This window comes from Mercenaria mercenaria, chromosome 7, assembly GCF_021730395.1.
Source record: "Mercenaria mercenaria strain notata chromosome 7, MADL_Memer_1, whole genome shotgun sequence".
In the NCBI taxonomy this organism is placed as follows: Eukaryota; Metazoa; Mollusca; class Bivalvia; order Venerida; family Veneridae; genus Mercenaria; species Mercenaria mercenaria.
In genome coordinates, this window is record NC_069367.1 from 64,560,913 (window position 1) to 64,578,282 (window position 17,370).

General features: G+C 33.0%; 1 protein-coding gene across 1 annotated transcript; it reads right to left on the reverse strand.

Annotated features, from left to right (window-relative positions):
* Positions 1 to 12,429: 12,429 nt before the first annotated feature.
* LOC123557340 (uncharacterized) lies at positions 12,430 to 15,324 on the reverse strand. The gene is made up of 3 exons (XM_053549037.1): positions 14,731 to 15,324; positions 13,201 to 13,495; positions 12,430 to 12,962 (listed from the first exon to the last, which is right to left on the reverse strand). Exons 1-3 carry the CDS (start codon positions 15,302 to 15,304, stop codon positions 12,710 to 12,712), a joined length of 1,122 nt encoding a protein of 373 aa, XP_053405012.1. The 5' UTR covers positions 15,305 to 15,324; the 3' UTR covers positions 12,430 to 12,709.
* Between the last annotated feature and the right edge of the window lie 2,046 nt (positions 15,325 to 17,370).

Below are 17,370 nucleotides of genomic sequence, written 5' to 3' on the forward strand. Positions count from 1 at the left end.
CATTATAACCGACCAAAAACAAATTATAAAAGAGCAAAAACGTTTTTATCAAAATCTATATAAAAAAGAAGAACAAAAACATCGCAATTCAGCTTTATGTATTCACAAATAGATACTCTGAATGAAACAGAAGATAAAACAATAAGTGAAGAATTAGCAGAATATGAATTCAACATTGCCTTGAAAAGTATGAAAAACAATAAAAGTCCAAGATCTGATGGTTTAACAACAGAGTTTTACAAACTATTTTGGAATGATTTAAAACAACACTATATAAAATCCGTTAAGTACTCCTTTGAAACTAACTCTTTAACAGAGTTGCAAACACAAAGTATAATAACACTTTTACCGAAACCGAACAAGGATACAACATATATTGAGAACTGGCGACCCATTAGTCTGTTGAATACGGATTACAAAATAATACTAAAGTAATAGCTAATAGAATAAAGAATGTTTTACCATCGATTATAAACAACTGTCAATCAGGCTTTATGAAAGGGCGACAAATAGGAGATAACATTCGAATTATTTTTGAAGTTCTTGAACAAATGGAAAATTCAGAACAGGAAGCAGTTTTATTTTTCCCTGATTTCGAGAAGGCATTTGACAGCCTTAATCACAACTTTATGTTTCAAACAATTGAATTCTTCAATTTTGATAATTATATAACAAAGTGGATTAAACTGTCTTATAAAGAAGCAAAATGTTGCACTATAAATAACGGTCATATGTCAGAATTTTTTGAAGTTGAAAGAGGTGTACGACAAGGATGTCCCCTTTCCCCTTACCTGTTTATCATTTGTATATAGTTATTATCAAATTGTATTCTAAAAAATAATGATACAAAAAGAATACATATCATTAATATTGAAGTTAAAAATGTATTATTTGCAGATAATGCCACTTTTATAACCGATGGATCAAGAAAATCTTTTGAAACGTTAATAAGTATATAAGACAATTTTAGAAATATTTCCGGTCTAAAACTAAACGAAAAAAGTGCCAAGTATTAAAAGCTGGTGCAACACGTAATACAAATTTTAGATACTGTACAAACAAAAAATTCAGATGGACATCAGATTCTGCGCAATCTCTTGGAATTACCTTTTATACAGATACACGAAAGTCACAATCAAAAAATTTAGAAACAAAAATTGAATCCTTTAAAAATTGCCTTAAGCAATGGCAGCATAGGAAACTGACGTTACTTGGAAAAGTAACAGTTATAAAAAGTTTCGCACTACCAAACTTGGTTTACTATTTATCTGTATGACAAACCCCAACAAAACAAACAATTAACCAATTAGAAAAAAATATGTTTGAATTCTTATGGGATAACAAACCGGACAGAATAAAAAGAGAAACAATAAAGAAAAACTATTTAAATGGAGGTATAAAAATGATAGACCTTATTAAGTTTAACAGAGTATTAAAGGCCAGCTGGGTTAAAAAGTTATTGGATAATAATAACAAATCAGTTATAAAAGCTATCTATAAGGCTAAACTAGAAAAAATAGGAGCAAACTTGATATTTGAATGTAATTTAAATGAAAGGGAAATATTAAATAATTTTAAGACAAATCCCTTCTTAAGAGATATCATAATAGCTTGGAATGAAATCGGTATTCTGTCCAAATGCACAAATGCACATAAAGAGATAATATGGAATAACAAGAAAATAAAAGTAAATGACAAAACATTTTTCTATAGCACATGGTTTGATAAAGGTGTGTTATATTTCGAACACTTATATGATTTCCGAAGAAATAAATTCTATACATATGAAGACGTTAAAAATTTGTACAGTCTTCCTGAACACGATTATCTTAAATACATGTCTTTAATAAAAAAGTATACCAGCGGAACTAGTACCAAAAATAAAGCTAGAAAATGTACATTTAACTTCAGAAACCAAAGCTGCCCTGAAAAGGTTTAAGGACACAAAAAGGCAAATAAATTCCTATATGAACATCAAATGAAAAAAGAAACACTCACAAATAATGCCGAAGTGAAATGGGAGAATATTACTTCAAAAACAAATTTAGTATGGAAATCATTATATAGAAATATCTTTACAGCAATGACAGATAGTGCATTTAGAAACTTCCAGTACAAAAATTATACACAGAATAATAGCAACAAATAAACTTCTACTTAAACAAGGCCTTATCGAATCAAACTTTTGTGATTTCTGTCAGATGCATGAGGAATCTACTGAACATCTTTTTTGGGAATGCCCACATATTCAAACATTTTGGAGAGATTTGAGACAATTTCTTAAAGAAAATAACGTAGATTTAGAACTCACATATGAGATAGTGGCACTTTTAATAACGGAACCAGTTCTACAAAGCGAATTTAAAAATGGTATCATTTTAACAGCAAAATATTTTATTTACAAAAATAAAATAAATAAAACTGTCCCAAATTTAGAACATTTCTTAAACTATTTGAAAATAAGATTGGAAACGGAAAAGTTGATAGCGTTACAACAGGACAAATTAAATGAATATTACAATAAATGGAATGGATTCCCTCTACAAATAACTACATAATAAAAAAACTCCTCCTAATACTTGTAGATTAGACTATGACAGATGGATACAAAAATAAAAAGTACGTATGAAACACAATATCTTCCCATATGTATAAGTGGTTGTGTGTGAGTGTGTATGTACGATTGTGTAAGAGGTTGTTTGTATGAGTATGTGTCTTTGAGAGGTTGGTGTGAGATTGATGTGAGTTTTCAAAAAATAAATTCTTGGTGTACATTAAACAAATGATAGTATATTAGCATCAACTTATAAAAAATGAAATAATAGCAATAGATACATACTTGATATATTAAACATGTTGTTAACACTGTATATGTATTATTTAAACGTCATTACTATTGTTTGTATGATGTACATGAAGGGGAAAAATAAATAATAAAAAAAAACTATTATAATGACCCTTTTATTATATACTTCCACCTGTTTGTTTGTTGTTTTCTCATCGCTCAAAATCTTAAATGTTTGTCGATATGAAACATTTAAATGAGTGAAGTTTTTTGTGCGCTATTTATAAGACTGTGTCGGGTCATATTATAATGAATGAAAGTAGTCCGGCAACATACAATACAAAAGGTACAATACGGACATTTTTTCTGCCCGTTCATATTTAATATTTTATATCATTCGTATTTTACACAGAATTTATATAGGTATATATTAATTAATCTTTAATAGTATCTTTTATAATAGTAGCACATACCAGCATGTCTAAAGACTGTTTACTTTTAAGATAAAGTGAAACCTAGGTAAAAGTTAGTTGTAAACGCTTATTTTTGTATATTATTATTACACCATATTTATAAAGCGCCTTTTTTCATATAAAAATACACGTTCAAGGGCGCTCCACATGATAACATATGACATATCACAGATATGAAAAAAGTATAAGAAAACGTAATATAATTATAAGACATACGCAGTAGAATGAAATTAAACTAAAAAATAAATTTATTCAAGGTACATGATATAGTATGATTCGAATAGTAAATATATGAAATTATTAAAACGACTAGACCAAAATTATGATACTGTTTACAAATCCAAATAATAAATGTTAAGTATTAAAAATCATCTTGATATTTATAATTAAACATATGAGTATGATATTTAAAAATACATATCAACGTATAATAAAACATACAATTTACAATCAATTCTAGAACGGGAACTTAAGCAGAGATAACATGTTTAGCAAATATATAACAATAAAACAAATTAAATATTTATACTGTATAATAATTTATAAAAATTTCGGCTACAGATAGAACTGAATTAAGGTAGTTCTGTTGTTTTATAGCTACGTGACAGGGTGAGCTTTTATGATCACCCTTCGTCCGTCGTCCGTCCGTCCACAATTTCTCATCGAAACGACGTGCAGAGCGCATGTTTCGGATGGCTCACTTCAAGGTCAAGGTCACACTTAGGGGCCAAAGGTCATTTGACTTTGTTTTGTGTGTATATTGCTCTGCATTTGCGTTGCATTGCAGTGCTTTTGTTTTTATTTTGCAGATCCTTCATTTGTTCACTTATAATTACATCCCTTTTATGTTACTATAAATAGCTTATTTAGTAACTTTTTTATTATTGCCCGTAGGGAAAAACCGAGACCACTTTTCTGTGGTACAACATGGATGGTACCTCCAATTTTTAGGTGTATTTTGACATATCTGTACCTTGTAATTTTTTTTCTTTTTGGTTAAATTTCTTCCCTTTGTTGTTCCTGTCTTTTGGACATGTTGGACTTAGATATTTTTTCTGAGGACTTAGTTTTATTTTTAATTTCTTCCCTTTGTTGTTCCTGTCCTTTGGGCTTCATAAGTCAAAATTTTGCTCCTATCCTCCTCTGATGTAATCCTTCGGGCATGAAACTACTGGCCTGATTTGAAAATAATTTTATTTGAAGTAACTTTAAGAAACTTTCAACTATATTTTCTCATAATTCTTTTGATTGATCTTGATTATGATTTTTTGGCCTTCTTGTCCTTATGTGCAATGATAACAGGTGAGCGATATAAGGCCATTATGGCCCTCTTGTTTTTTTCTACAGTGTAGAATTTGATAAAACCTCAGAGTATATAGATATATACAAAGGAGAAAGGTTAGAGACCATATTATGCTGGTTTCCGCATTCATCTGTTGGTACAGGAATACTTTACTATCAAGTCATTCTCTGTTTGAAAAGAAAATACTGTGTTAGACCTGTCATTTGTTTTATACCATGATCGTAATTGTTAAACCATCCTCGTGATAAAGTTTTTTTCTTAGATATGTAAAACGGTCTTATTACATTTATCTAAAAAGCAATTTATGCATTACATAAAAGCCATAATCAAATAAATTCAATGAATTTTCGTTTTGGTATTCAGTGTTACGCGTAAACACACCTCATGAATTCATGGAAATCCTGATCGAACAAACTATTTATCAAAATAACAGTTAAAAAATGAAGCGTTTTCGTTTAAACTTTTTATCAACTACTTAACAACCTTTACCGACTAAAGCAGTTTTTTTCTCTGTAAAAAGGTCGCAGTGAAAGCCGTTAAAGCCTAATTTATTGACATGCACATTCAAAATGAATATCCCATGTATTTCTGACGCAAGGATTTGCTGTCGGTCTATTTTATCAACTTTTTCTCATTTGACAAATCACTACAACGCCTTATGGAAAACTCGACATATCGCTTTCCTTTTACAAATAAAGGTATTGTGTTTTATGGTACTAGTAAAACTACAGTATAGTGACAGTTATGCACTAGAATGTGTATGTCTATGTTATTATTTAAGAGCATTTACCAAACTTTAAACGTTTTGTTTTTGAATTAAGCTTATAAAATACCTTAAAAGAACATTCATGGATTTCTATTACTAAATTGCACTGGCACTTTAATAGTATGCATGATGTGTTTATGCATGCAAAACAGCATTCATTTAAATGTTTTAAATTGCATCCCTGATCTCCTTTGATCAACAGAACAGAAAAACACTAAAATGGGCAACGATGCAAAATTGAATTTGCATAATGTACAATAACTGTGAATATTTTGTTTACGGACTGAAGCATGGTTCGCTTTTCATGCAACTCATTCTATTTCAGTTACCGGTAACGAGCAGCTCAAGTGAATTTATAATTTATTTACCTTTGAAATAGTATAATTTTATTTTTATTTTATTTTGTTGGGTTTAACGTCGCACTTACACAATTATTGGTCATACGGCGACTTTCCAGCTTTGATGGTGAAGGAAGGCCCCAGATGCCCCTCCGTGCATTATTTCATTATGCTCAGCGGGCACCTGGGTAGAACAACCGACCTTCCCTAAGCCAACTGGATGGCTTCCTCACATGAAGAATTCAACGCCGCCCCGAGTGAGGCTCGAACCCAAATCGGTGAGGGGCAAGCGATTTGAAGTCAGCGGTCAAGGAGGCCCCGGAAATAGTACAAGGTACATGTAATGCATAGTAAGTTGTTAAACACAGCACGGAAGGAGGTACTACAAACTGAAAACGAGGAACGCGTCTCTGTATAAACAAATTCTAGTTGAAAGATACTGATAGCGCAATTGATTCACCAGCTACCAGGAAGGCTATATTATGGTATCCAATTAAAGATTCTGTATAGTACTGTTCCATTTAAGCAGGTCCTACGCAGCGTGAGGTATCACCACAGCAAGATTTCGATATTTCCATCCATACCTACAACCGGGTATTTATTTTTCTTCCACACTGTCCTTCAGATAATCGCGAGAAAATGTTTTCTTTTAAATGGATTGTATTTTAATAGCGTGTGATATTTTGTATGCATTAATAAATTACAACCCGTGTGTCATCTTACATTCCGGGTGTATGACGAGTTTTTTTCTTCTATTAAGTGGGGATAGTATCACAACCCGGGACAGTATTGCCTTGTAAAATAACGTGCACTTATACACAATGCAAGGAAATATCTTAATCTCTTTGCCAACGTAATCTATTTAAACGCGGTAAACAAGAACAAATATTTTACATGTATGACTTCAGATGAAAATCCTTGCCCAGTCCTCGAGACAACTGGAAAAAAAAACCTCGCTAACGCACGCTGTCCCTCGCTTCTTAACAGGAAATCATGTAATATCCTGATAAAGCATCAAAGACAAAAGCACGGGAACATCCTGTCATGTATGCAAGAGAAAGTTCAATCTGACTAAAGTACATATCCTATAACGCTACGCATAGGATCTGAGAACGACCTATTCATTGCCTCGTTCTGACGACCCTTTCGCTAACCAATCAGAGCCTAACTTACAACATCTTGCAAATCTACCTGTAGCCTTGACTTTTGATATTTACAATTCTTATATCTATCATAATGTATCAGATAGCCGGTTAGCTCAGTCGGTAGGCTACTTGCTTTGTAAGCGAGGGGTCCCGGGTTCGAGCCCTGGAATGATTGCACATTTTTATTACTCTCTGACATTCGAACAAGTCGTCTGATTGGATAAAATAAAAATAGCAATACTGGAAATTCAAAATATACAGAAGACGAATGTGAATGGGTCGTTTTCAGATCTTCGTTTAGAAGATCAAGTACTTAAGTCAGATTGGAGAAAGTTTTATTTCAAGTCGTTCAGATAAAACATTCTAAATCAAGTTAATTGTTTTTTCGGATTTTAGAAAATGAGTTCTTATCAGAAGTAAATAGCTAAAAACTAAGACAATATATTACTATTGTCCGTAAGTATTGACCTGGCACTCATTAATCTTCGCCAATATTTTCGGGTGTTTTCGTTAATTTACGCAATGTTAGTATCCTGAAAGTATCTATATTACTTAAGTAACATGTAAAGTTAATCGATGACACGGTGGCGTAGAGGTAAGATGTCTGACTTCCACGCACGTTACCACGGTTTCGAAATCACTTGCTGAATAGATCTCTTTTTTTTTTTCAATTTAATGTACTGTAATGTTATCGTTTACATTATTTTATGTATCATATTTTATGAATTTTAATTGTTTTCTCTTGTTGTATTTTTTTCTGGAACGCTGGTAACAGGCAGTTTGTCTTTTCTATGCCTAAGATACTTTTAAAACAATTTTAGTCCACTTTTTAAAAACGGGTAAATATAATTACTCTTAATAAATAAACCATAAATATCACGATACGTTTGATCAAATGAGTGGTAGGTCTGCATAGAAAATTTGGGGGGAAAAAAGGTATGGTCAGACGTAGGACTCGAACCCACAATCCTGATATTGTGATATTGACAGGTAAACGCTTTGTCCGTACAACTACCTGCACATGTGACATTTCATCAATTAAGAACGATATATGTAATATTTAGTTATATCGTTGTTTATATTCGGACACCGGAAATTAATTTACGGAAATATACGGAATATTCATGAGTGCCAGGTCAATACTTACGGACAATACTGAACTATTTTGATGTACATGTTACAATGCGCATTCACTTTGCTGTTAATCAAACATTTCCGTAGGCACTTGCACTTGTTTTCCATCATGATTTGCGAAATTGTGTTTATAATAGGTGCCATAAAAGTAAAATTATATTTGATAGATATCAGGCGCTACTTGCCATAGATCCTTGTACAAATGTTATTGTAATTTATTATAAACATTTTAAATGCACAATATATCAACTGTGGACTCGAAATTCATTATATTATGTGATTGAAGTAAACGAAATGTAAATATAATATTTCAAGCAGATAACCTGGATGCAATTGTTTTGGTCGATTGTGTGATATCATCGATAGTGATGTAACATCCCTAAATTGTAACGTTATATGTATACTATTAGGTACTTACGGCAAATGTAATTATTCAATGTCATATTATTGTCATTGACCAAATATTAACACGATTTCCAGTTAAATCTTTAACCTTTACCTGGTAAATTGCTAAAATGAACTTGTCCATCTGTCAATTTAGGCAGAACCATTTACTATTCAAAGGGATGTTCACTGAAAATTTACTGACTGAATAGCGAGCAGTACAGACCATGATCAGCCTGCATGCTGATATTGGTCTGCACTGGTCGCAAAGGCAAAATCACTTGCCACCAGCAGGCTAAGGGTCAATGATGTGGCAAAAGTTATTTAACATGTTTTGTCTACAAAGTTTACAAGGCAGGCCTATAGTGTACTTGATTAAGGTTCCATTGTTACATATAGCTTCTTATGGTTCTAAAGAAATCTTCAAAAAAGATGTGTTATATATTTATACATCGGATTATCATTATAACGTTTTTCAGTAATTGTTGGTAATAGTTTATACTCCAACAAAATTGATTCTCTCACTGATATAACCCACCCGCTTAGCTCAGTAGGTAGAGCGTCGGTCTACGGATCGCGGGGTCGTGAGTTCGATCCTCGGGCTGGGCGTATGTTCTCTGTGACTATTTGATAAACGACATTGTGTCTGAAATCATTAGTGAAAAAAAGACTTAATCTGTCAAAACTCATTTTATTTTGCGAATAAACTAGGACAAGATATTGAAAATTAGTTTTATTTTGTAAGCAGCACCTTTTTTCAGTTTAACACATTGTTTGTCGGAATTATATGGTTGAAATGTTCTGGATGTAACAATAATATTGAAAGGCTTCTCTCAGTATTTGTATTATTATATTAAATATGTATCGCTACATGTCAACTCTATTTTATAGATGCTTAATTTCTGAATAATTTTGCTGTTGTTGTTGTTGTATGGTTTAGCCATCAGATAAAATGTACTATTTTAGAGGCTTTGAATTTACTTATAAAAGGTTTGTAGTATTTAAAAATAACCATGCAATCAGGGAGCCAGGCTAATATCTCTACTGCAGTCAATATCTATAAAGTTTATGTATTTCTGAAATGTGACGAGCACAAATTTAAATGGCAAGTCATCTATTAATTCTGTCAATCATGCGTGATTAGGGTGAAAAATCCCCTAGCAATTATCGGGAAAACGTAATGATTTGACATTAAGTTTAGCAAAGATATATTGCACTTTAGTAAATAGGCCGCATGGTCTCTTGAATCTTTTCGTGATGTTAACAAGTAATGATTTAATAACTGCTGTTTTGGAACCATCTTTTATACTAAATTTTATTTATTTTAGCAGTGACACGAACATGAAAACATATTCATAACAATGAGTTAAGCTGTACTATTTCTGCGCTTAGTTTTTTATACTTTGATCGAATATAATAATACTGCAGCTTGTCATAAAACGTGATAATGCTGATTCCTTAACGTTTTCAGGAAGAGTTCTAAACATTTTATGAATTCAGTACTAACAGATCTTCCTTTTTCGACAGAAAGAAAGGTAAAAACAATGTAAATAATTTTCGGAAATTATAACGTTTTACAGTATCAAATTGAAAGTTCTGACTAAATTCAGTTTTAAATCTTACGTTATAACTGTGACATTTTATAAATTTTCAAGTGCCAGGTGTGCTTAAATTGGTCTCTGCGATGATGCTGGAATGTTTGAAAATAATTTTGTGTTCCGTTAAAACATTAATCATTTGAGAGTAATTAAAATATTTAGTCCAGTAAAAACGTATTTCGGGATGGGACAGGGAGTCAGATCATTACACCGTATTGCAGGAACCTGTATCATTTTTTTCTTCCCAAGTTTCAGTAACTGCTCTAGCATTATTTCTCTGCAAAATATAGTTAACTATTTAACAACTTCACAAATAATAACCATATTAGGAGCCTGGGGTTTATTGCAAAGGATTTTTCACAGAAATCCAAATCATACCTGTAATGGTTAAAATCTATTCTTCAAGCCTAGAAAACATTGAATATAGTCCACCATTCGATGTAACTGCCTTAACCCTTGATCTAATTACTCATGCACGTCATCGTGAGGTATCGAAAACACTACTGTCTCTAGCGATTCATTATTAACTAACCATTTATAATTATGTAGTTGTAAAAGTAAACATTTTATTTTTATTTATAACTATCTCTAACCCTAATTTAATAGAATATATCATTAAAATACTGTCTGAGTTGTTCATAATAAAGAAAATCGTGTCATCCGTAAATAACATCATACTTATAAACATCTATTCCAAGTACGTATCTAGATCAATTAATTATCTCCAAAGTATGGCGCTTGAAGGTAACCGCGTACCTCTATATGTAGACTTACTGTAATTATGCAGTAATAATATTAATTACTTTCTTCATACTGACACTGATATTTTCTCAGGAAACAATTTTCTCTCTATGCTCATCTCAACGGTGGAGACAGAGGTAAGAGATATTGTAATTGTTTTTTCAGAAAGTGCTATTAGAGAGGATTGATTTTATGGCCAAGTGCTTTACGTTTAAGGACTCTGACAGTCTACTTTATGTGGTCTGGCCGCCATATCTGGAGGTCTGAGGGAATTTTAAAAAATGACGCGATGTCGCTAGATTATCCATTTTTGAAGTTAATGACCACAATATTTATAGATGCTCGATTACATCGAATTTAAAACAAAAACTAAATGATTCAAACACAGATATTTTGTCAGTCTTTGTATCAAAGTACTCTTGAAACTGTCAATTTACAAATTCTGCAATAATCCAACTGCCTTAGTGATGATAAAATGACAAGCACTTTAAAATATGTATACCGATAAAATAAAATGTGTGTCCTATGGTACTTCTTTATAAAGTATAGTATAAGTGTTGGGATGCTGTCTTTCATACAGTATCTGTATAATGCATCTGAAGGTGAATGATTTTCTTTTATTATGTTATGTGCACTACTACTTCTTCTGTCTGAGTTAATATCTTATAAGGTTTTTATTATAATTGTTACTTCTACAATATATCTGTCTGAGTCGGTTTTAACTACATTATTATAAACATTGTGGGGATGGTTGCCTAGGGATAAGTCGCAAGATAACGTGACGGGATTAAAATGCACCAGATGGTTCCGGCAGAAATACAGAACAGTGTCTTTATTTGCCTCCAAGTCTTATTCGATTTATACCGATACATAAAGTAATGACCCTGGAGAGCACTTATAGTTTAAATCACAACAAGGTTTTTTTGTGCATTGCAGCTTTATTTTATAAAATTGAAATATATATAACTCTAAATGTCTAAGAGGTTGATTTTTAAAAAGATATAATTTTGATGTTGCCAATTTTACAGCCAATAAACATGAGCCGTTCTCCAGCAAAACCGGGCTTAATGACATTTTTTTCGATTTTTAGGTTTTGACATTTTCCAATTTATCAAGCTTTAACAAGTATGACTGTGAAAACCGTTTTATTCTATGTAAATAGGTTTTTTATTTATAGAGTTTTAAAGTTACATGGTGCTATGCGCAGGAACGTCAAAAATGCGCTGTTATGACGTCGTGATAACGTCGTAAAGAGCTTTATAAAATGTGTTTCGGTGTCAGTTATAATTACTATTCAACATTATTCTGCAGGCTATAACTATAGGAGAAAACATTTCTTCTGTCAAAATAAACGTCTTATTCAGTATAAGATACATATATGGTAATTCGTCTTTCGTTTTGATATACATGTAGATCTAGTGATCATTGCGATCTTAAAGTAACTAACCCACAGTTTTCCAAGATTTTTTCAACATATTCATTTTCACCAAGTTTGAAATAAAATGAATATGTAACATTGAAAAAATGATAAAGTTGGTGAAAAGAAGAAGTAAATATCCGTAAAAACACAAAAATAATGTATTTGTTTACATTATTTGAAAAGCGTTGCAACGGTTTACTACTGTTTTCACAATATATTTTGTCATTCATAAGGACATCTTTGACAAATTCATATCTCAATTAGTTTGTGCCACTAGCAACTTTCAGAATAAACACATACTGATTTTTGAAAGAAAAATATTTTCGTCAAAAACGTGTGGGTTAGTCCCTTTCAAAACATGGGAGTAAAACTAATTGTATATAAAATTCTTGAGTCTCATCGATTTTGCCCTTTCAAGAAAGAAACAATGTCTGTCTAGTTTCACATCTATTTAACATTATATTTAAACATATTGTTATAATAACAACGTAAATATAACAGCAAAAATTAATGTTGATCCGGGTCCACGCTGGTCGCAAAGCCTCGAAGATTCCCGAAGGCAAATTTTTCCGTGACGCGGCTCATATATATTCCAATCCAAGTGTCTACAAATGTCAAACAACTACTGATCACTAGGCGCTGGGCACGTGCTATCCTGGTGCATTGGGCGTACATAAGGTCTGACGGCCTTATAAAGGTAATCCTGGCGTTCTCGTGTAAGTCCATGGGCAGGGATAACTGTTGGTAAGTCGTCTGCTGGAAATACACGATCCTGAGACCGCAGCACGTTTACAGTCGTTTCATCTGTGTCTCTGTTCTCTTTCACAGTTACTACACCAGGTTTGTCAGAAGACATCTTGAAGTACTGGTACTTCCTGCATGAAGAAGAAAATGAAGTAGTCATCGAAAACAAATAATGCTTTGCTTTTTATATGTATACAGCTTTGCAATAAATTACTTATTCTGTAACGCACTCTTGTGCAACGTGATTACCATTACCTAGCATTTTTGGACAAAATCAGTACAAATTATTATTTTTTTTGCAAAATAAGCATTTCGTTGATACAGCTTGCTTCTATGGACACAAGTGGCTTTGTAAAATATCATAGCTACCTTATCCCACGCATTGGTTTGATAATAGGTCCCAAGAACGATTTCCAGTCACGCCATTGCCAAGCAGGATATCGAACAGCTTCATTTGTATCAGACGACATATCAACAACGTGTTGCAACTGAACAAGGGAATCACAATCGGTGCGCCGGTAAAGCTTCTTTAAAGAAGCAAATCCGCTGTCAACAAGGCAGCGTGCATGGCCAGGAATCTGCATATGGTATTCGATCTCCTGGTGTCTTCCTGTCATGACACGCCACATGAAATATCCAATCACATACTGATTCTTGTTCTGGCCTGGAAATAATAAAGCATGGAAATAAGTTTTTATTTGCATTAATGCACGTTTGCTTAAGGCTTCAACGATTGAACAGAATGTTATTTTTAGTAATGCAAATCATTAATTATTAATGAAAGTCAATTTGGTATGTTCAAAACTTAAATTGCAACATCAATTACCGTGAATACGGTGGCACAGAGGTGACATAGATGTTTTTTTATATTAATACGTGCGCACGTAATAACTAATACGTGCGCACGTACTAGAACAAAAAACATCATCGCACATACTATTAAAAAACATCTTCGTACGTATAAAGTAATACGTGCGCACGTACTAGTACAAAACACATCATCGTACATACTATAAAAAACATCTTCGTACGTATAAAGTAATACGTGCGCACGTACTAGTACAAAAAATATCATCGCACATACTATAAAAAACATCTTAGTACGTATAAGTAATACGTGCGCACGTACTAGTATAAAAAACATTGTCGTACGTATAAAGTAATACGTGCGCAAATAAAAGGTTCTACGTGCGCACGTATTAGTTTATGCGTAGGTAGATGTTTTTTTATAAACTAGTAAGTGCGCACGTAAAACATTTTACGTGCGCACGTATTACTTCATACGTACGAAGATGTTTTTATAGTATGTGCGATGATGCTTTTTGTACTAGTACGTGCGCACGTATTACTTTATACGTACGTAGATGTTTTTTTATAGTATGTGCGATGATGTTTTTTTGTACTAGTACGTGCGCACGTATTACTTTATACGTACGTAGATGTTTTTTTATAGTATGTGCGATGATGTTTTTTTGTACTAGTACGTGCGCACGTATTACTTTATACGTACGTAGATGTTTTCTTATAGTATGTGCGATGATGTTTTTTTGTACTAGTACGTGCGCACGTATTACTTTATACGTACGTAGATGTTTTCTTATAGTATGTGCGATGATGTTTTTTTGTACTAGTACGTGCGCACGTATTAGTTATTACGTAAGCACGTATTAATATAAAAAATATCTATGTCACCTCTGTGCCACCGTACGTGAATAAAGCATTATCAATCTAATTAGTATAACTTTATAAGACCTAAGTGAATCATTGAAAACTGTAGCTCTACTGTTTATTGAAAAGTGGTTATAAACTTTTTCTTCACATAGATTTAAATGCGTTTATTCCTTTAATATTGTTTTATTATTACCGATATTCGCGTTCTGATATGTAAAACAATCTCACCTGGACAATTATCAGCATGTATGGCACACTTTGTTTCCCCAGTACTGTACGAGTTCATGGCATAATCTATCATGGATATAACTGCATTCGGCCCATGTGTTGACGTTCCATCTTTCCCAATAGTTTCATTTTCATCTATTAGAAAGTTCAACTGTTTAGGCATTCCATCGATCCGAAAACCAAAAATCTGCACTTTTCTCAGAGTGAGAAAATACAAGGGGCCCATTTGTCTGGAATGGTGAGGGATACTAACATTCTGGCAAAAGTCAAACGTGTAATGTACGTACTTTTCCAGGTTTTCATTTTGGTAGGACTCTTTTGCCATTTTAATGCAGTCATTATAGACTTGCCTCTCTTTTTGTGCATATATCACATGGTTCTGAAAGTTGCTTGTTGATTGTATCTTTTCCTCCTCCGTAACTGAATCCACAATGGCCTTTCTCATCTTTTCACACGTGGCACACACGTCATCTCGTGGAGTAGCAATCCTAATATGTGGCAAACAATGTGTCCATATATTACAAAACGTGGAATACTTCACAGAACGACAGGGTGGTTCTAACTGCGCGCACATGTTCACATATTTTTCATGTAAATTCAGCTTTGTTGTTTCACTTGTAAGATAAATTGGTGCTATATTGTCGCCACCTCGTGGTGCTGCAGGCTGTGGCATACCATTGTCATCTGCATAATTAGATACAAATTGCACCAATCTTTTAATGTCCTCAAAAACGAGTGATTTTGCCGTTTTCCTTCCAGTATTTCCGTGTATCCTTGGAGCAACACCATTCTTATTTACATGTGTCATAATGTTCTGTAGACTGTGTTTTCCAATGTCAAAAACAAGCATAAAAGTCTTTCTACACACAAACTTGCCTTGGAATTTGAAGTCATGTCTAAATCTAACACGTTTCCTCCCTTTCTTTGTGTTTTCTTTGTCTCTGCTATCAGCCAATGTTGCCATTATGTACATTTCCTTATCTTGTTTTTCCATTTCTCTAATATTTAGAATGTGTCGTGCAACTCATCTATTTCAAAACAGGCATGACAGTTTCTTTGGCAACCACAACCAACTGACTTAAATTGTCTTACCCTAATCAAATCCGGGTCAGCTTGAGCCAACGATGGCGATGTCCTATTTTCATCGTTCTCGTTGCTAGATTCCTCACTTTCATCCGAATGGCTAGCTGGTAAACTATCCAGATACTGCCTTACTCTTTGGTCAACATCTGCTACACGGCCCAAACTCAATATGTTCATCGAAATCACTTTCTCTTCATCACTGTAATCACTCATCTGTGAGACACATGGGGTAGCACTCGGGGTCCGCCCAAAATGTTCGGAAAACAAACTCTCCAGCTCCTGAAAATGATTGAATATATTTCAATGTGTTTTATTTCTTCGGACAAAAGTGATAATTTGGTGCAATAAGCAAGGAATTGTAAATCAATCTAGTCGCAATCTTTATTTCTCTTCTACTGTATCGATCAAGAATTTGATGCAAGATTTATAACTCACCATAATACTGTTTTCCTATATATAGAGTTATAGTGCTTATAGAGAAATGTAATTTCGGATGATAAAAGAATGACTTCAATTTAGATTCTAAATGAGGAGCCAATCTATATCCAAAAATGGTAAATTATTTAAATTCATTCATTGAGTTTTTTTTTTTTTTTTTTTTTAAAGTTCTCGTTCTAGAAAGTCAATTTTTCGAATAATAGAAATATCGTAATTTTATTGAGTAAAAAAAAAAAAGAATTAAAACAAATTCCTCTTTCAGGTTTCGAACCCACGCCTGTCTGACTACCAAAAGAAACAGTAATTACAAGCGCCTTAGACCGCTCGGCCACTGACTCAGTAGATGCTATGCAACTGATTTTTATTGTATATAACCATAATATATCGTAAGGCAGCTACGGCCCGCTTAAATTTTTGCTTTTTACATTTTTTCTTTATTTTTTTGTATGTTTGCCGTGCCAATTGATCTCAACAACATATAAGCTGGTGTCTTTGTATGAAAAATAAATCTCTCAAATTGCATCGAGCGTTTAACGGAAACTTGACGATGCAATTTATATAGTGGGTGGGGACACCGGGAATCGTAGAAATCTGATGTAGATCGAGATGCTTTACGCTAAATCATGAGAAAAAAACTCTAAATAGATATATCTAGCGGGACAAAATTATATTTTCTTCCTTTCTTAGGTCTTCATCTTTGAACTTTTTGTCGGGTTTTCTGATACCGACTTTCTGAGGTCACTTCTGTCTCAAAAGTAAACAAATGTAAACACATTTCTAAAATGCACAAAGCAATGCACAAATCATTATTAGTGAATTATTGGTTTAGAAGAAAACTCTTACCTCTAACTCCTCATCCATATTTAATTATCATTAACTAGATCTATCCAAAAACAAGAAAACAATCGATTTAATTTACACACGTGTTGTTTGTAAACTTTCTGAAAAGTTGATGACGCACTGTGTTGATGACGTCAACCTTTAAACTGGAATTTCCAAATAACGTCACGAACGTCAATAAGCCCGGTTTTGCTGGAGAACGGTCCACATGTTTTCAATTGTAAAAATCGAAAACAGAAACCCTCACATTTTTTCCCCTAAACTGCAGACTGTTTTGCA

What these genes read in the sequence shown, in the direction of transcription:
- LOC123557340 (XM_053549037.1), bottom strand. Translation starts at nt 15,304, where the DNA reads ATGTGCGCGCAGTTAGAACCACCCTGTCGTTCTGTGAAGTATTCCACG. An exon ending in ACATGCTGATAATTGTCCAG is followed by an intron (nt 13,496 to 14,730) that starts GTGAGATTGTTT and finishes TATTATTTCCAG; the next exon opens with GCCAGAACAAGAATCAGTAT. An exon ending in AAACCAATGCGTGGGATAAG is followed by an intron (nt 12,963 to 13,200) that starts GTAGCTATGATA and finishes TTCTTCATGCAG; the next exon opens with GAAGTACCAGTACTTCAAGA.